At 35.9% G+C, this 21,049-nt stretch overlaps 1 protein-coding gene across 3 annotated transcripts in view; it reads left to right on the top strand.

Moving 5' to 3' along the window:
• Positions 1–21,049, top strand: part of PDHX (pyruvate dehydrogenase complex component X) — a 94,203-nt gene that overhangs the window by 24,438 nt on the left and 48,716 nt on the right. For all 3 annotated transcript variants that reach the window (XM_033207745.1, XM_033207746.1, XM_033207744.1), the window contains exons 3-5: positions 7,182–7,282; positions 13,842–14,041; positions 16,856–16,954. In XM_033207745.1, the coding sequence (XP_033063636.1) occupies positions 7,182–7,282; positions 13,842–14,041; positions 16,856–16,954 (400 nt within the window). The remainder of the gene's footprint in view (positions 1–7,181; positions 7,283–13,841; positions 14,042–16,855; positions 16,955–21,049) is intronic.

The raw sequence follows: 21,049 nt of genomic DNA, 5'->3' as shown, positions 1-21,049 counted from the left end.
CATTTCTGTCACCCCAAAAAAGATCCCTGCTGCCTGATTGCAGTCATTTTTTTCTCCCATCTCTATCCCTAGACAATTCGCATCTGTTTTTTGTCTCTAAAGTTTTGCCTTTTGTCTACGTTTCATATAAATAGAAGCATGTAATATTTGGTCTTTTGTGACTAGATTTTTTCAGATTTAGCATCAAGGTTCATCCATGTCATAGCATTTATCAGCTGTTCATTCCTTTTGTTACTGAATTATATTCCATCATTATGCCTTTTTACACTTATTGCTAAATCTTTGTATTATATCAGAATTTTAAAATTAGTGAATGGAATTATACATTATAGTTTTATTCAGTAGAAGTTTCTGTGGTGATGGAAATGTTCTGTGTTAACCTGTCGAATACAGTAGCTACTAGACTTAGTGTAAGAAGCCAGAGGGATGTGTGGGTGGTTGACCTTGTCTAACAGGGCCCTTCTCAAACTACTACTCATGCTGTCACCCCTTAGGGCAGGACCTCAACTGGCCTAGCAACCAGGTTGCCTCAGGTCTTTGGCCATGCAAATATTATCCTTCTTTGTGTGTGTGTAGAGTGAAAAGGGATGACAAACACTGACTAGGGGCCCCTCCTCTATATTCCCATTCTGCTGTAGGTACTAGTTGGATGGGATTGTCATTGCCTGCTTGTTGTACTCTTCTTCAATCAGATTAGGAACTTCTTAAAGCAGGTCTGTCTTACTTTATTACTATTTTTATCATAGTGTCACACACAGTGTCATTCACATGGAGCAGCTAGTAAATATTTGTGGAGTAAACAATTGAATTATTTTTGTCTCTGATTATTGTTGTCATTATGGTTCAACATAGCACTAAGAAGAGGAATTTTTCTTTAATGTTCATGTTGATCTGATAACTTGGTCTTACAGATAAAAACTAGCTCTTCGTCCACCACTACCACCACACGCACATTTTACATAAAGACTTTTATTCTTAATTTTTGCCAGAACAAAATTATTTTGTGAAAGCCTCAGGACTTAGTCCATTAATAAAATAGACATCACCATTAACTGTGTTTGACCAAGGCTATACTTAATATCTAGAATTTAAAAAGAGAAAGGGAAGCCTCTGTATACTTCAGTCCTCAGCTCTGGCAGCTGCCCATCGGACAAATGAACAGGAGGATGATGCTGGCATCAGTGCTGGGGAGCAGCCCCCGAGCGGGCCTCTGCTCTGGCCCCTTCTGGGACCCGCACTCTTGCCCCAGGCCCGCTCCACTTCCGCCACTGACATGGACCACGAGAAGATGGTGCAGGAACACTCCAGGGCCGCCATCTCTTTCTTCAAACAGTCAGCTATGAACCTGACAGCTGAGAAGCCATCTGTCACCTCACGCTGTCCAGGACCCTCTATCCTAGCTGCTCAGTCTTTTCCACTCTTCTCCAACTTTAAACTCTTTGTGGACAGAACCTTCTCTTTTTGTTGTTTTCATACCCAGTGCTTAGTACAGTGCCTTATACGTTAATGTTTGTTGAATGATTTGGTAGAAATGACAGAATATGGAATAACTGTGTCTTGATTCTGGTAGAAATGACAGAATATGGAAAAAAAAACGTATCTTGATTCTGGTAGACATGACAGAATATGGAATAAATGTGTCTTGATTCTAAATGGTTATATAGCTAACATTTTATTTTTACCTGGAGATGTTGTAAAGTGTTACATAAAGATGTATATGTGAAGCGTTAACACTTCCAGCCCCAAGACTTAAAAAAATATATATATATATATATACACACACACACACACTTAAAATTTTCCTGAGAGTCAGAGAGATTAAGTAACTTGGTCAAGATCACTAGTAACTGTCAGAGCTTGGAATCAAACTCATATCTGAATTAGGAGAGGTTCCTTGTAACTACTCTGCCAAGGAATCGGTCTAAGCCACAGCTAGTGAAGAAGCTCATAGTCTAGTAAATAGAGGAACTCACAATTTAAAAAAGTAATTAGCAGTAATGTAACATTTTATATGCAATTAGTGATTTTTAAATAAATTAGACCTACTATAGGAATCTGGAATATGAACAAAATTATGTAGGTCAAGTTACTCAGAGAAAGTTATATGGCTGGAGTCGAATCTGTAGTTCTTAAAGTGTGATTGGAATTTGAATACTGATGAACACAAATGATGATATAGCATCATTTTGTTTTTCTGTGGCTCGAGTCTATTTTCTAGGCATCCAAGAGGTATTTAATTGCTGGGTTTACTAGTTCTATAGTTTCTTCCATGATTATAGCAGAAACCTTTGAGGGTGTGTTTTTTTTTTTTCCTTTTGAAGTACAATCTGTTTTAACCACTAAAACATCTGCCATTTAAAGAAGTATGTAAGATGATATAATCTGACACTGTAGCTTTCTCTATGACATACAAAGGTCATTTTTGGTCTCTTTCTGCATATCTTACCAGCCTAATCTCTCCTGACTTCTCTGCATACTATTTGCAGTTCCTCTGAAGTTTCCTGTTCTCTCTGCCTCCAGGACTCTAAGTATATTACCTTCTACCTGGATCACTGCCTGTTTGCAGATTGTCTCCTCCTTACCTCTTCAGGCTCAGATTAGGTGGTCATTGTATTCTAGGAAGCCTTTTCTCACCTTCCAAAAACTGAATTAGATGCCCCTCCTAAACATTCCCAGAGCATCCTGACTTCACCTTATCCTGCTGTATTTTCCAGTTTACTTGTCAATGGATATTAAGCAAGCTTCTTGAGGTCAGGAATCTTAAATCTATGATGTTATTACTGTCCACTGCTGTATAGTCAGTACCTCTCTCTCTCTCTATATATATATATAAAATATATATATATAATATAAATACATATATATATATATTTGTTTGGTTTGAGGTGGAGTTTTTGCTCTTGTCACCCAGGCTGGAGTGCAATGGTGTGATCTCGGCTCACTGCAACCCCCTTCTCCCAGGTTCAAGTGATTCTTCTGCCTCAACCTCCTGAGTAGCTGGGACCACAGGTGCCCACCATCTCTCCTGGCTAATTTTTGTATTTTTAGTAGAGACAGGATTTCACAGTGTTGGCCAGGCTAGTCTTGAACCCCTGGACTTAGGTGATCCACCCACCTTGGCCTCCCAGAGTTCTGGGATTACAGGTGTGAACCCCCACGCCTGGCCACCCCAATATATTTTTAATAAATGTTTGTTGACTAGGGACATCTCTTTGGGGTTAGACAAAGGACCTTTTAGGTGGTAAATAAATATCATTAACATATCAATTTATTTTTAAAAATAACTTATATTAGTGTCTCTGAACTATTTTACCTAAAAATGTAACTATCAGTTTGAACATCTTGATACACAAATGAAGTACTTTCTGTACTATGAACATTCAGAGCATATTTGTTAATTTAGTGTGTTAGATTTTCTTTTTTTCCTCTTATGATGCTTGCCTGTTAATATTGCTATTCCACCTATTTTTGATGTGTGAGGAGGTGTATTTATATGTTACCTATTTTTTATCCCCTTATTTTTTATTCTGTTTTTGTGTTAGGGCTATCTCTTGTAAGCTACATTTACCTATATTTTATTTTTGTATCCATTTTGATAATCTCTACTTTTAATGGGTGATTTTAATCCATTTATATTTATTGTGATTACTGATACATGTGGACTTATTTCTACCATTTTTTATGCATTTTTATTTTTATCCTCTGCCTTTTCTTTCCATGTGCCTGCCTTCAGTTAATCACCTTATTTTTTATTTTTCCTCTGTTTTTCTAATGCTGTAGATTATATTTCTGTTTTTAAATTTTAAATTAAATTTTGCCAATTATGTTTAGTGTTATTCAGTATTTTTTTTCCTATTATAGGTTGATGCAAAAGTAATTGGGATTTTTGAAAGTAATGTGGTAAAAATAAAATTACTTTTGCACCAACTGAGTATATCAAAGTTGTTAGCATGCATCTAAACATTTCCTTACCTATCTTATTATTGTTTAGAGTTTGAGTTTTACACTTTTTAAACCCTCAAACATTACTTTAAAAATACAAGTGGTTAACATTTTAGTAATTTTCACGATAACTTGTTTCTTATATCCCATGGGTTCCATCTGCTTCCACTTTTCTTCTTAATGAACTGCATCTTGTAAGAGCTTTTTTTTTTTTTTTTTTTGAGCCGAGTCTCGCTCTGTCGCCCGGGCTGGAGTGCAGTGGCTGGATCTCAGCTCACTGCAAGCTCCGCCTCCCGGGTTACGCCATTCTCCTGCCTCAGCTTCCGAGTAGCTGGGACTACAGGCGCCCGCCACCTCGCCCGGCTAGATTTTTGTATTTTTTTTTTTTTTTTTTTTTTTGAGGCGGAGTCTCGCTCTGTCGCCCAGGCTGGAGTGCAGTGGCCGGATCTCAGCTCACTGCAAGCTCCGCCTCCCGGGTTTACGCCATTCTCCTGCCTCAGCCTCCCGAGTAGCTGGGACTACAGGCGCCCGCCACCTCGCCCGGCTAGTTTTTGTATTTTTAGTAGAGACGGGGTTTCACCGTGTTAGCCAGGATGGTCTCGATCTCCTGACCTCATGATCCGCCGTCTCGGCCTCCCAAAGTGCTGGGATTACAGCTTGAGCCACCGCGCCCGGCCGATTTTTGTATTTTTTAGTAGAGACGGGGTTCACCGTGTTAGCCAGGATGGTCTCGATCTCCTGACCTCGTGATCCGCCCGTCTCGGCCTCCCAAAGTGCTGGGATTACAGGCTTGAGCCACCGTGCCCGGCCAAGAGCTTTTTAAAGAGATCTTTAATAGATGGTAAAATTTCTTAGCCTTTATATGTCTAAATAATACTTCTCTTTCATTCTCAAATGATGGTTTGGCAGCATATAAAATTCTAGACAGTTATTTTTCCTCAGTTTTTTGAAGATATTACTTCATTGTTTTCTGACCTTTATTGCAGCTGCTAAGTGTGCTCTCAGTCTTTCCATAGAGGTAATCTGTTTTTTTCCCCCTTTGATAGATTTTTAAAAGACTATGTTTTTATCATTGATAGTATGCTATCTCTTTACATTGTATCTAATATAGATTCGTGTTTATATGGTCTAATGCTCTTTCTTCTGTTTAATTTTTTTATCAAGGTATAACTTGCATAAACTTTAGGCTCAATTAAATTTTATATACATGTATACCCATGTTACCACTACCTAGGTCAAGATTTAGAACATGCTTAGCAAGCTACACAGATCCCTTATGCCCCCTGCTAGTCAGTACACCTGCCCTTAACTCCTTCAAAACTCTTTGATGATGAGAGTATACATCTCCAGTTCTGGGAAATTCTTAGCCACTGTTTCTTCAGGTATTGCTTCTCCACCATTACCTCTAGCATCTTCCCTCAGAACTCCATTAGCAAACATTGCAGCCTCAGTCTTTGTCACTTAACTGCTCTTTTCTGTTTTTTGTTTTGTTTTGTTTTTTGTTTTTAGTGTTTGTATCTTTTTGTCTGCCTGCATGAAATTCCGGGTAGTTCATTAGTGCGACCTTTCAATTTACTAATTCATACCTTCACTGTTCCCTGTCTAGAATGTATTCTGTTGTTTCTTTTTATTTCAATTACTTAATTTGTCATTTTTAAGATTTCTAATTTTTTTTTAATTTCTACCTGATACTTTTTTTTTTTTTAATTTCTTGTTCTTGTGATGGCTCTTTTACTTTCATTTATGTTTTTGGATATCCTCAAGTACTTATTTTACAATCTTTGACAGATGGCACTAAATAAATTGCTTCTGAAAGAATTTTTATTACAATTATTGATTTTGTGGCTTGCTTTCTTAGCATTTGATTTCTTCATGTGTCTCAGAACTTTCTTCTGCAATTTACTTTTAAGTGGAAAGTTTATGTTTTAATGTCTTCCCTCTTTTTTTTTTTTTTTTTTTTTTTTTTGAGGCGGAGTCTCACTCTGTCGCCCAGGCTGGAGTGCAGTGGCCGGATCTCAGCTCACTGCAAGCTCCGCCTCCCGGGTTTACGCCATTCTCCTGCCTCAGCCTCCCCAGTAGCTGGGACTACAGGCGCCCGCCATCTCGCCCGGCTAGTTTTTTTTTGTATTTTTAGTAGAGACGGGGTTTCACCGTGTTAGCCAGGATGGTCTCGATCTCCTGACCTCGTGATCCGCCCGTCTCGGCCTCCCAAAGTGCTGGGATTACAGGCTTGAGCCACCGCGCCCGGCTTAATGTCTTCCCTCTTACACAGTTCCCCCTCAATCCCCGCCACCACCCAAGGAGTTTTGCAATTGATATTGGGGACTTTGGTAGATACAGCCCTGGAGTCAGAGGGTGGCTTGACTCTGTTCCTGTTATTGAGGCAGTATTCTGGTCCCCACCTTCCTAGACCCATGGTTGCTGATTAAAATCATAGTCTTAGTCAACAGGTTTTGATTGTGCATTTTATCAGCCTCACGTTATGAGTAGAAGAACCCTGATGTAGCCCTAGCTTCAAGTAGTGAATTTGATTTGAGTCTCCTGTATCCAACAAACTACTTTTAGTTCCCTTTAATCCCTAAAGGAAACTGTTGTACCTCTTTCCCCCTGTTTACTCCAAACCTGCTCCTAGATCCAGAAGCCAGCAAGCCTGTAACTTCAGGTCTTCCTCAATATTTTTGAGTTTCCAGATATTTTCTTTTGCAGAGAAGTGATCCGTATTTGACTTCAGTTGTGTCTTTGATTTTCTGTTTTTATGCTTCATATGTTTTATTCATTTATACTGTGTACTGCCAACAGGTTTTTTGAATTTGCCCTAAGATGTGAACCCCGAAGTACTGCTAATTGTAAAACTTTTCTTCAGGGAATATAGTCAAAATGTTTGAAAAAGTAAGGGGGTATGGAGTCTGGAATTGATTTGTTCAGAGGTGAATACACATTTGTTGCTATTGTCTCTAAAGTTGACTTCATTTTTACATGCTCAATAATCTTTGTAGTAGCTTTTTTATTATCACAAGTATAATTTATGTCCGTTATAGAGCTTTTGGAAATTACGGCAAAGCATACACATACACACACACGCCCCCCCTCCCCCAAATAATGAGAATTACTTGAATTTACACAACCCAGAAATAGCTACGGAATATTTTGGTATTTATTTATGTTTTATTCGTATGTACATATATACATAGTAATATTTATATTTTAAAAGACAAAACAAACCCAGTCTTGTTTTGTAGGTGAAGCGGTGAGTGCTGGAGATGCGTTATGTGAAATTGAGACTGACAAAGCTGTGGTTACCTTAGATGCAAGCGATGATGGAATCTTGGCCAAAATCGTGGTATGTTTTTATTTTAATTGTCTTCAACAGGATGAAGATTTCTTGAGTGTAAAGTTCATTGTAGTAAAATTACCTTTTATTTTTGCCTCCTTATTTTTAATGTGTATGGTCTACTACATAATACATTTTTAACTCAAGTGTTTAAAATGTTTTAGAGTTAAGGTCTAGTAGCCTGTTTTTCTGTATTTTCTAAATTTTCTGTAATGTGGGTTATTTTTGTAATGGAATGTTAGAACTTATGTGAAAAGTAAGTGAAATAAAATGCTTAGAGCTACATATGGTAAAAACATGACTATTTAGCTTTATATGGTATATTCCCTGATTGAGCCAACCAGCATGTTTGTTTCTTAATTTCTAGAACGTTTACTAGATAATGTGGTGGAGCAGCTAAGACTGTGGACCCTGAAATCACCCTGCTGACTGATTCATATTATATCTAAAAAATTCTGCCAGTTATTAGTTATGTAATAATGGTTAGCAAAGTCTTCAACCCCTGTGCCTTTTTCTTCTTGTTAAAGTAGAATGATAAATACCTACCTCATGGGACAGTAGGGAAGACTGAGAGAGTACATACATGCTCATCTCAAGACCTGTTACTCAGTTGCTCAATAAATGTTACTTCTCCCATTATTACAATTGTTTCCTCAGCTCTTGTTGACCATCAGTCACCAAGTCAGTCTGTATGTTTGCCTAGTAATTTTATTGGTTGGTTGCAGCTGGATAATAAGTATCCATTTGCGCCTCTGGAGTTTGATTTGTACAGATGAGCTGCATGTCTATTAGCAGTCCCTTGTGGATGTGTTTTTAGTTCTGAGCCACCAGCTTACCTCTGCTTTGAGCATAGACATAATACCTTCCTTTGTATATTCTATTCAAAGACTACACTTCAGAATACTATACTCTAACTAGGTGCAAATCTAGAGACAGTTTTTTATTTGTTTTTCTTACTAGAAAATCCTCTTTTCCTTTTTTTTTTTCTAGCACTTATGTTGTATTTTAAACTTCTAATATGTTAAACTTCCTTTACTTGTCATCTCTGATATTGGATACTAGATATAACATTCCAGGTTGAAACATGTTGATAATACAGTTAACTTCCTTTTAGAAATATGAATCAAAGACTAAAATTTCTGTACATTTGTAACTGGGAAAATATAAATATTCATACCAAAAATAGTTTTCTTGACTAATTTATGCAGCATGTTGAAAAATATTGCTTGAATTACCATGTAATAAACCTACCTACTTTTTATTATGTGTGCTTTTGGCAAACTGTGTTCTTGGCCCCAATTTTGGATTGTTTGGCTGTGGAAATCTTCCAGAATCGATAACATTTTTCCACTTAGCTGCTAAGTAATACGTTTCAAATTGCTAATCATGTCAGTGGGTCAGCAGTGCCAATTCATCTGGCCCCTATGCTCTGAAAAAGGTTGGGAGTGGGAGTGCATATAGTTGATAGCGGCTTTAGTGGCACAACTATTTTTTTGCCAAAGAAAAGACTGTATATTTAGTCCTTCATGGCTTTATTATTATTCCACATGCCTTTTGGATAATATTTGGGAGTCTGTTCACAACAAGATGTTGCAATTTTATCAGGGAAAAACTAGTAAATTTTTTTTTTTTTTGAGATGGAGTTTCACTCTTGTTGCCCAGTCTGGAGTGCAATGGCACAATCTTGGCTCACCACAACAACCACCTCCTGGCTTCAAGCAATTCTCCTGCCTCAGCCTCCCAAGTAGCTGGGATTTCAGGCATGTGCCACCACACCTGGCTAATTTTGTGTTTTTAGTAGAGACAGGTTTCTCCATGTTGGTCAGGCTGGTCTCAAACTCCCGACCTCCAGTAATCCACCCGCCTTAGCCTCCCAAAGTGCTGGGATTACAGGCGTGAGCCGCCACGTCCTGTCAAAACTAGTAAATTTTCATACAAAAATACTTCAATTATTACACACTTAAAGATCAGTTCATCAGCTTATTCTTAAAGTTAGTATTTAGCAGATTGAACAGCTATTTTAAATGATAAATTAATAAAGTAGAATCTTAGGATGACGTATTTAGAGGGTTTATTAGAGGTTCTCTAATTTGGCTTCCAGTATATTTGGGGTTGCTATATAATTTGGCACACCAATTAGGATATTTGTGAGGATGAAAAGGGTATAAGATGTTAAAATTATTTACATTTATGTAATGTTTGCAATATATTTATTGACTAGCAATATATTTATTGATAGATTTTTATTGATAGACCTTTATTCAAAACAATTTTCAAAAGTAGAATTTTTTCCTAAAAAATAACATCCATGAGTATTAAAGCAAATTTTTTAAAAACACTTTTTTTAATTGATCATCTGAATACTAAAAACAGCAGAATAATTATTCTCAGTACTATTCACATTCTTTAGTTGGTTTCTTCACTTTATCTCACTCAAATACTGTGTCATTGGTTTTTTTCTAAAGAAGACATTTTTAAATACTGTATTCATTAGATTCCCCTTCTCCACCCTTATTTTTTCATTAAGTTGCCCACAATCCCATTCAAAGTTGCCTTTTAATGCTCTGAAAGTTTATGGTTGAAATTTGAAGTTGTAGAGCCTTTAATTGATTCTTCTCTCTAGACCATGATATTTTTAATTAAGAAAATAGCCTCTCAGAGCTCAGAGCAGATTCTATTAAATGGAAGATATTCTCGACTCTAATTTTTTCATATTGAAATAGTTATGACACATTGTAAGGAAAGATAGTTTATGTTCCCTATGAATCAAAAGCTAAATTGTTACATCTACTTTATACCTTTTAAATTTGTTTTTTGTAAATACCGGCACCATCTTGAGGTGCTGCACAATAAATTTTGATCAGTTGGATATAGTTTACAGATTTGGGAAATTATTGATTTGGTAGCGATTATATTGGATACCGTCTCTGATGTCAGACTACATTTAAATCCTGCCTCTGCTACATACTTGTCTTGTGATCTTGAGCAAGTTACATAACCTTTTTGTGCTTTAATTTTCTCATCTATAAATGGGAATAATGATAGTATTTACCTCAGAAGGTTGTTAGGATTAAATGAGTTAATGTTGTGCTAGAACAGTGCCTGAGACTTGAAAGCCAGACAGCTGTTATTCAAGGGCTTAATGAATGTTTCTTCTTCCCCTCTGTATTTTAGCTTATCATTGATTTGTTTTCATTTTCAGTACTTCTTATGTACTTCCTTATAAACCAAAGTTCATTGTCCATATAAGATAAACAGTATACATTGAAGAATAAAAACAGTTCAAAACTGTATAATGGTTCACACCATGATGGAAAATCATAGTGATGAACCAGGTAAGTCAGTCACGTGACCCAGGTCATCGCCACTAACTGCTGCACATGCTCTGTCAGTCGTCACTTGGTAGCTTTCAAACTGCTCTATTTTCAAGAATAAAAATACTTAAATAATTACTTAATGTACTGATTTTAAAATATCAGGATTAAAACAGACAGTATTTACTTGCACCTTTAATGGAATGAACCCCCTCAATTTCTCTGTTGGACATACTGCTGTAAATGTTTTGCCTCTCATATCCTTGTATACACAGATGAGCTTAGGTGAGCTGTTTGTAGCACATTTGCAGGTGATTCATTGGTTAAGATGTGAGAAGTCTCTGGTACAGAAGCCTCACACTAGTGACCTGGGCTTGAAGGATAGAATTCAGCCTCTGTATGAGAATTATGAAGAAATAGTTTGTCACAGGCCTTACTACCCATTATCGTGTATGTTGATATTTGCCCTTTAGTGATGCCAGCCACATGCTAAACCTTTAGGCATGAATTTCTAACCCATACCAAGGGGACAGTCCCCTGTAGTCTAATATTGATCCATGTTAAATGTATTGTTTTAAAAAAATCCGTAATTTGAAGGAAAACACCACAACAGTAACAACAATAATAATAATATCTTTAACAAATGAAAATGAAAACAAGTTACTAGCTACCAGACCCTATTCTAAGGGCCTTACATATAACTCATGTATTCCTTATAATAACAATGTGAAATAGCTACTGTTATTTGCATCTTACAGCTCAGAAAGCAAGCATGGTGAGATAAGGAAACTACTAAGGTCACATAACTAGTAAGTGGTGGAGCCAACATTGAAACTCAGGAATTCTGTACGCAACTGGGAGGGAAGGCTAATATTTGAAATGATAGACTCAACATTCAATATTTCAGCATTGATGAGCTCTAAGTTAATAGAGCTATGTGTAAAAACCCTACATTTAATATTAAGAAATCATTGGCACAAGAGTAAGAGAGGGCTTTGGTCAAGTAAGCTGAGTGCATAGGAAAACTCTGGCATTTGAGGTGTCCTTCGCTCCAGATGCTTTGGTAGAGCAGACTGTATCCATGGAGGTAGCTCGGAGAGGAAAGGGAACAGTAACAGAGGCCTGCTTGGTTTCTAAACAGTTTTGCAAAGAGTACTATTTACTCCTCTATACTAAGTCTTCACTGGTTTTGAATATTTGCCTCCTACAATGTAAGCAAATGTCTACAGGAAATTAGCATACCTCTGAAAGATCTCTGTTTATACCAAAGGAATAGGAAAAGTTGAATAAATTATCTTAAATTCATATAGAGATTTTAATGACTTTAAAAGGAATTATAATCAACTGTATTTTATCTTCTGTTATATATTTAAGTTGTATTGTAGTACATCACTTGTCCTTGTCCATTATATTTGGGTTTCATGCTTCATGGTGTCACTTTTTTAAATAAAAAAATGTGAATGGTTAAAAATAAATTTTATTTGATATTTAGATAATGTTAAAACTTGAAATGATGATAAATGCTGTTTATTGCCTACTTGTGAAGGTGTCAGTGTTATGCTGGTAGAGTATGTATGGAATCGTTTATATGATTTACAGTAAATGAAACAGAAGGTGAGGTATCAGTTTCAGATTTAGTATGGTTGTCTGGCTCAGATTTTAGAAATCTATTGATATTTTTAAAACAAAACTTTTTTTTAATGCTTTACATTTGAATGATGTTCTTTGTACTTGGATATTGATCCTATTTCTGATTCAGTTTTGAAAGGAATTAACGTCAAGTGGACTATATGTCAATAGTTTTTTTTTTGTATAAATTTTTAAAGAAAATTAGTCATTTTACTTTGATTTTTGAGTTAGCAATTCACACGCAGGTAATTACAAACACTTTTAGAAGACAAATATTGGTCTGATAATAATCTTAATTCATCTTTTGACATAGTAAAGAAAATGAACTCTGCAGAAACAAAATTTTTTAGTATGTGGCAAACAACTAAGCAACTAAATTTTTCTTGGATTTCTTAGTATTCTTCCATAGCTTGTAATTCATTAAACATTCCCATTCAGTTTTCTATACTAATTTCATATATATATATATATTGCTTCATCAAAGCATTGCTGCTTTTCTTCTTCTTCAGTAATTAGTAAACTTAGCTTCCTAACCCCTTATAACTTATGCCTTATTAACGATAGTGAACATACCAGTAAGCATTGAAATTAGTGTTACTCTGAAATGTCAAACTCATTCTAGAAGTTATGCTTTTCCTTATCATTACTGTATTAGTGGACACCCTGCAGCCTATCATTTTATTGTTCATTAAATATAGCTAATGAACCTTATTTAGAGTAATTGAAAGGGAATAATAGAAAATTTTAAGGGAATGACATTTTCTTCCAGTAGTGAACTTATAAAATATTGTTATCTGAAGGTTTTCTAGGGACTTATTTTTAATAAGTAAATCAGAATTAACCCTTTCTTTATGAATTAATGATGCTGAAATGCTTAAAATACACCTGTCTTAACTTTTAAAAACATTATCTTCAATTTAAGTGTTTAATTGGCATTATCTGTGAAAAAATGCTTTATTAACTGAGACACCACTGTGTTTCTGATATACTTATAAAAAATTCATGAGGTTTTATTTTATTTTTCAGGTTTTGTAAATAGATATAAAGGGAAATAATTAAATATAAAGAAATAGACTATATTTAACATTAACCGGAATAGTTAACCAGTTCTATCTATACATTGGAATGTTCATCTTTTCAGACTAAGTTTATTGAAAAGATTCTTGCATTAGGTAAATGTTAGTAGATTGGACTAAGTTGAAGGAGTTAATCCCTTCTGAGCTTTTGGAATTCTGAAGCCATTGCATAGAAACTGTCTGGGAAAGACAAATGGTTAAGATGTGTAGCCACAGGCTCCTGTTTTGGATTTGTATTGACATCAAAAAACAAGATGATAATGATGGATCTTATATGTTTATTTGAAGGCTCTCAGAGGATACATTGTAGATTTGTCCTTTATTTCAGAAGGTAGCATTAGCAACTGGGAAGAGGAGAATGGTGAAGGAAGGTATAAGTGGGAGAAAGTGGAGAAGGTGACAGGTGGAAGACTGAGGCAAACTGTTTTGGAAGCAGCTTTTAGCTCAAATTAAGATATCTTAAGGGGAGAATTTCCCAACAAAGGAATAAACTACTTAATGCAATCATGGGATTTTACTTTTCTACAGTTATTTCTTTTTTAAATATAGGTTGAAGAAGGAAGTAAAAATATACGGCTAGGTTCACTAATTGGTTTGATAGTAGAAGAAGGAGAAGATTGGAAACATGTTGAAATTCCCAAAGATGTAGGTCCTCCACCACCAGTTTCAAAACCTTCAGAGCCTCACCCCTCCCCAGAACCACAGATTTCCATCCCTGTCAAAAAGGAACACATACCCGGGACACTACGGTGAGTATATTTATTCAAAGGATGATGTAAAAAAAAAATGGTTACAGCAGTTCTTACGGAGTTGTAATCATTATATTCGCACATCGTTGTACATCATATAGAAGTTGCTGTTCTCAGCACACTCAGACCTTAGAGTGTGTGCTTTTTTTTTTCAACCATCATTGTTCATTCAGTAAATAGTTATTGAATATCTGCTATGTTCCAAGTACTCTGAAAGCCCTGCTTGCACAATGGAAAACCAAACAGTGTGTGTCCATGTTGAGGTTGAATTAGGTTTTAGAAGTCTAGAATGGAATTCAGTATACCAAACTTCATACTCTGTTACCATTTATGGAGTTCTAATTACTTACAGGAATTCCAAGCTCGAATGTCTGTCTGATATAAAATAGAATTCATGTTTTAACGTGCATTCGTTTTCATACTAGTCTGCATTATGAGTTTCTGGCACAGACTGGAGCTCAATTTTGTCTGTTCTGTAACAAAACAGACAACTTAATACACATCATTTCACTTTAGTTTTACATTGCTTTAATAGAAGAACTCTATAAATTCTAACGTTTCATTTATTTAGTATTCCATATAATTATACAACATTACTTTTTCTTTATGAGAAAAAGATCTTCATAAAGTAGACCTCTTCATTCTTAAACATTTTTTCCTTTACTTTATCATTGTCAGAAAAGAATCCACCGTGCTTTTTTTGTGGGGGACGGTGACGGAGTTTGTTCTCGTTGCCCAGGCTGGAGTGCAATGGTGCAATCTCAGCTCACCGCAACCTCGGTCTCCTGGGTTCAAGCGATTCTCCTGCCTCAACCTCCTGAGTAGCTGGGATTGCAGGCATGCGCCACCTTGCCCAGCTAGTTTTTTTGTATTTTTGGTAGAGACAGGGTTTCTCCATGTTGGCCAGGCTGGTCTCAAACTCCTGACTTCATGATCTGCCTGCCTTGGCCTCCCAGAGTGCTGGGGATTACAGGCATGAGCAGCCACATCTAGCCTACTTTTTGCAATACTGATTTTAAATTCCCTGTGCAAAATGTTTCTGACTCTGTTGCCTTGACTCCAATTTACTGTCTCCTCTTTGGTTTACCCTAAAAATTGGAAGACAGTCTCACTGATGTCTTCTAACTAATGGTCTTCTCCCCTTGCAAAGATAATAATAGTGTATACCCTATTTAAGATCAGTCATCATCAGAGACTTGCATGAATCTGAGGCCCCAGTATGTAGGTTAAAAACCTACTGACCTGTGAACTCTGCATACTTTTGGGCCCACACAGTGAATGAAAAAAAAAGTTTTTTATTTTGCTTGGTTGGTCACTAATCTTATATAAAAATCTAAAATTTCAGTTTCTCTTGAAAAGTCTAAAGATTTAATAACACTGGGCCCATATGAGAGTTATTTAATACTTCCCTGAAATGCAGCAGGTTCCACAGTTGTTTCTGTTTCTTAGCTTTAATTTCTAGACCCAGCCTGTTTTAATCTGTACTAATCGGGCTTATTTTCTTTATCTGACTGTGTAGTCATTTGTTTACTACTTTGCTTAAAGGAGATATACTGTTAGTCATGTAATCTTAGGTATGCTATATATATATATAAAATATATATATGTTTATATATACAATTCAACCTCAGCAAAACAACCCAATTAAAAATTAGGCAAAGGACTTTAATAGCATTTCTCCCAAGAAGATACATAGATGGCCAGCAGGCACATGAAAAAGATGTTCACCGTCACTAACCATTAGGGAAATGAAATCAAAACCACAATGAGACATCCCTTCATACCCTTCAGGATGGCAATTATCAAAACAAACAAACAAACAAAAACCAAACCAGACCCAGAATATGACAGGTGTTGGCAAGTACATGGATAATTTGGAACCCTTGTTGTTGCCTAGTGGAAGTGTAAAATGCTGCAGCTACTGTGGAAAACAGTATGGCAGTTTCTCAGAAAATTAGAATTACCATATCATCTAGCAGGTCCACTTCTGGATAAATATGCAAAATAACTGAAAGCAAAGACTGGAAAGAGATATTTGTAGGTATATGTTCATAGCAACATTATTCACAGTAGCAAAATGGTAGAAACAACTCATAAGTCCAAAATGCTATGAAATGTGATTCAGCTTTTTAGGAAGGAAATTCTGGTAAATGCTGCATAGATAAACCTTGAGAACATTATGCTAAGTAAAATAAGCCAGTCATAAAAAGACAAATACTGTATGATTCTACTCATGTGAGGTACCTGAAGTAGTCAAATTGATAGAGACAAAGAGAATGGTTACCAGGGGTTGGGAGGAGGGAGGAATGGAGAGTTACTGTTTAATAGATACAGAGTTCAATTTGGGAAAATGAAAATTTCTGGAGATAGATGGTGGTGATGGTTGCACAGTAGTGTGATTGTACTAAATGCCACTCAATTATACACCTAAAAATGCTTAAAATGGTAAATTTTAGGTATCATTTGCCACAATACAAAATATATGAAGCAACAATATAACAAAATATATGAAGAAACAATTGATGTTTGTGATGAGCACCCATGTGAAAGTAATTGGCTGAAATAGAAGCTCTTTCCCCAATGAATATTTATTCTTACTAAAATAATATTTAGAAATAGTAACTAAATTTTTATGAAAATGTTTAAAGAATAAAATAAATTGGTACAGATTATTTGACTGTGACCATCTGTGGGAGTCATTTTAACTTTATTATAAGATTTTAAAAATTATTTGCAAAACTGTTGACATTTAGATCTATTTGAATCAAATGTAAGTGTTAATTGGTTCTATTAACCTTCATATTTTTTTCTTAGGTTCCGTTTAAGTCCAGCTGCCCGCAATATTCTGGAAAAACACTCACTGGATGCTAGCCAGGGCACAGCCACTGGCCCTCGGGGGATATTCACTAAAGAGTATGTGTTTGCTTTTTGTAATAACCAATTCCATTATTTATTATGATCATGTTTTTTTGAAAGAAAATAAAAAGAGCTTATTCAGTCTTAAGATTTAAAAGGAGGTACACTGTTCTTTTGTACTTTTAATTGCTTTTATCATTGTAAATTGTGTGCAAGAGTTGTTTTCTGAATAATTATAGTATTACTGAAGAACAACTCTAATTTGGTAACTAAGCAAGATCCTTAGAAGTGGTAATAAATGCAGAAAATTAGAGTGCGGAACAGTGAAACTTTATACAGTATTAAGTGTATGAAATCATGCAGTAACATTTACATTTCTAAAACAAGGAAATATTTTAAAAAATTATTTTCATTATCCGTTTGAATTTTATTCACTTGTACTGTTATAAAGCAATTTCCATATACAGTTTGGTCTCTTTTTAGATTTTCTTTTCTATTTCATTGATCCGTCTGTTCATGAGTTAGTACCATACTTTTTTAGTACCACATTTTTAATTAGAAATGTTTTACTGTATGCTTTACATCTGGTAGCGATAGCCTTGCTCTTTTTTTTAATTAATGTTTTCTTAGTTCATTCTTATTTTATTATTCTTCCAAATGAATTTTAAGCAGTTCATCTAGCTCCGTGGGTAGGAGTAAGGGGTATTTTTATGGGATTGTATCACATTTTAAATAAACTTTGTGAGAACAGACATCTTTATGATGATGGGTCTTTCTATTCCGCAACACTGGTGTGTCTTTGCATTAGTTTAAATTTTTGGGTCTTTCAAAACAGATGGCCCCTTTTCTGTTGAAACTTAGTCTAGTAGGGTAGACAAAGATTAATCAAATAGGCTTATGAACTAATGTAAAATTTCAGTAGTTATGTGCCACATTTCTATTGGCAGTAATAGTAAATGTTTCAAATTGAGTTTATGTTTTAAAGCAATGTACTCATTCCATGTTTGTCTAATATTGATAGAAAATAATAAATAATATTGGCCAGAATTTTTATAAGTCAAGAGAGAGCAATGGTTATTAAATTATAAGTGGCAATGTTGGGCCAGGCAACTTCTTCTTTTTTCCACTGGGTGATTTTACTCTTCATGAAAGCATTGGCTTACTGTTGGGTGTTTATTTTATTGAAAGCAGTATGTAGCTTTAATTCTTAGATATCCTCATTTATCTATATTGCACTCTTACTGATTTGTTAACTGAATGTGAGTATGTGGTTCTATCACACACATACTGTGAAGTTCATGCCACACTGCATGAGTTGGAAATTAGCTGTCCTGAGAGCTGACTGAAAGGCAACATCCCAGACCGTGGGATTTTTAGTTAAAGGACTTAAAAGTTACACTTAGCTGTAAAAAATTAAAATTAAGAACCTTGGTTGCCAGTTAATCCCAGTTTCTTCCCCACACCAATCCCGATTTGTGTCTACTGTTAGTATCTTAATCTTGTTAGTCTCTACCAGTCTGTGCCTTAGTAGCACTCTCTGTAAAAATGGGAGAAAGCAACTATTTTTATAACAAAGTAGACTTGCCTTGCTCATAATTCTGAGGATTAGGAAGAAGAGTCTGTATTTAATTCATTAATCTTTGAGGATTTGGTGAAATGTAAAATAATGATTGTTGCACCTTAGGGGGATCAGTTCTGCAAATTTGTGTAAGATAAACTGGAGCAGAAAAAGATGAGTTAAGGAGATAAATTAATAGGCTCCTAAAGTAATCCAGGTAAGAGATAATGAATACTTGAATGTGGTTAGAAGATCTAAAAGGAAGATTCCTGATATAGACAACATTGTAAGGATAAAGTCCAGAAACCTTCACAGATTAAATGTGGAGTGTAGGCCAGAGTAGCAACAAATAAAGGAATGAATTTGGATCTGGTCTAGGTGATGATAGTTTTGTCTCCAGAAATAGAAATAAAGGATTTGGGAAGCATTTGTTTTGGTGGAGTTAGTAATGTTTGAAGCTTACTTTCAGGACTTAGAAGCCATGTAGGTATCAGGATCAGTGAGATGAAGATGTATCTCAGGAGACAGTTTGGGATTAGAGAGGTAGATTTGGTAGATAATAAAGCAGTTGTTGTAATTGAGTTCATAAATAGGGAAACTATTTAGAGGTTAAAATCCTTGAGTTGGAGGATACCTGGGACATGTGGGAAAAGTCAAGGATGGTAGGATCTAAGAAAAGACTCTTAAATTTGGTGATGTGGTAACCTTTTGGAGGGCAGTTCAGTAGTGTGACAGGAATAGAATAAAGAAATAAAGGTTTCTTCCTTCCTTTTCTTTCCATGTGTGCTTAATACATGTGTAGTGCACAAATATCTTTTTTTTAAACCTGAGTTGAAAGTTATAATATTAATGAAACATTTCTTAAGAACAAAATGGTATTATCTCCTGAATACCATAAGGAAGCAGTATTAAAGAGTTAGGCTTTTAGTATTATTGCCATCTTTTCTACCCTGTTACCCTTTTCTCTTCCCTGCCCTTATTCCTTAACTCTCCATGAGAAAGGCATCAACCTTTGGTCTTCAAAATAAGAACTAGTACAAAAGATTTTATGAGAAAAATGAATCCTGAAAGCATACATTATTGAGATTTTTGCTTTTCTATACTACTAAAAATGCCTGCATTTTAAGTTTATCATTAAGGTGAGCTTTGGAAAAATTGTAGCCTAATGTCATCTTCTGATACAGTTGAAAAAGTGCAGGCCTTGGCATAACTGTCCCCAAAATATCTTAGCACACTTTTTTATTTTTTATTTTTTGATTTTTTTTTCTTTAAGAGAGAGATAGGCTCTCACTCTGTCACCCAGGTTGGGGTGCCGTGGTGTGTTCATAGCTCACTGCAGCCTTGAACTCCTAGGCTGTAGTCCTATCACCTCAGCCTCTCAAATAGTTGGGACTACAGGTGTGCCACCATGCCTGGCTAAATTTTTTTAAAAATTTTGTAGAGACCGTTTCTCACTAGGTTGCCCAGACTGGTCTCAAGCTCTTGGCCTCAGGTGATCCTTCCACCTCAGCCTCTCAAAGTGCTGGGAATGCGGATGTGAGCCACCGTGCCCAGCCAGCACACATTCTTGACATGGTGAGGACATCCTCCATACCATGTCCACTAAAAGTGCGAGTAGAAAAATCAGTTCCAGATGCCTCCAGCCCACTGTATTTGTGAAAAAAATCTTAGGTATCAGGGCTACTATTTTAAATTTGCCTTAAAACAAGCATTGGTCAGAATACATATGTTGTACCAAAGCGTGTAGACTTGACTTCGCTTGTACATGTGACTGTTTTAAGAAAACAATGTCAAGGCCACAATTAGAAGCAGAAGACATTTAGGTTCTTTGCCTGCAGCCACAATGTCTTTGGTACATCTGTGTCTTAAATCATAGTTGTAGTAATATTTGTGTTCATCACACAGCAAAAAATTAGGTTAAGTATGACAGGCAAGTGGCTAGTGTGTTTTAGTGGCTTTTCTTTTCAAAATGAATTCATGTCACACCCAAATGAATTGTTCTCTCAGGGAAACCAGTAGAGAAGGTTCTACCTGAGTTAACCTCCAGAGCATCCTCTGCCTATCTGCAGATTTGTTTTTCTCCTAATTTTTATAGCTTTTAATGTCTACCTAACGCTCCGAGTTTAGTCTGATTATTTAATGTGCGGAAATCATTAAAACCATTTTCTGCCTTACAGAAAGCTAAATCGTTGGCTGTTACTAAAGAATAATTAAGATTTATACTTCATAGGTATGTAAGTATAAAATTGGTAATAAAAAGGCCAGGTGCAGTGGCTCACACCTGTAATCCCAGCGCTTTGGGAGGCCAAGGGTGGCTAATCACTTGAGTCCAGGAGTTTGAGACCAGTCTGGCCAACATGATAAAACCCCATCTCTACTAAAACTATAAAGCTTAGCCAGGTGTGGTGGTGCACACCTGTATTCCCAGCTACTAGGGAGGCTGAGGCATGCGAATCTCTTGAATCCGGGAGGTGGTGGTTGCAGTGAGCTGAGATTGTGCCGCTGCACTCCAACCTGGGTGACTGAGTGAGATTCTTTAAAAAATAAAAAAATAAAAAATAAAATCAGCAATAAAAGTTTTTGTGAGCCAGTGG

This window comes from Trachypithecus francoisi, unplaced genomic scaffold (genome assembly GCF_009764315.1).
Source record: "Trachypithecus francoisi isolate TF-2019V2 unplaced genomic scaffold, Tfra_2.0 Lachesis_group8, whole genome shotgun sequence".
NCBI classification, from domain to species: domain Eukaryota; kingdom Metazoa; phylum Chordata; class Mammalia; order Primates; family Cercopithecidae; genus Trachypithecus; species Trachypithecus francoisi.
Note: the sequence above shows the minus strand (reverse complement) of the source record. Positions and strands in the feature narration are given on the sequence as shown.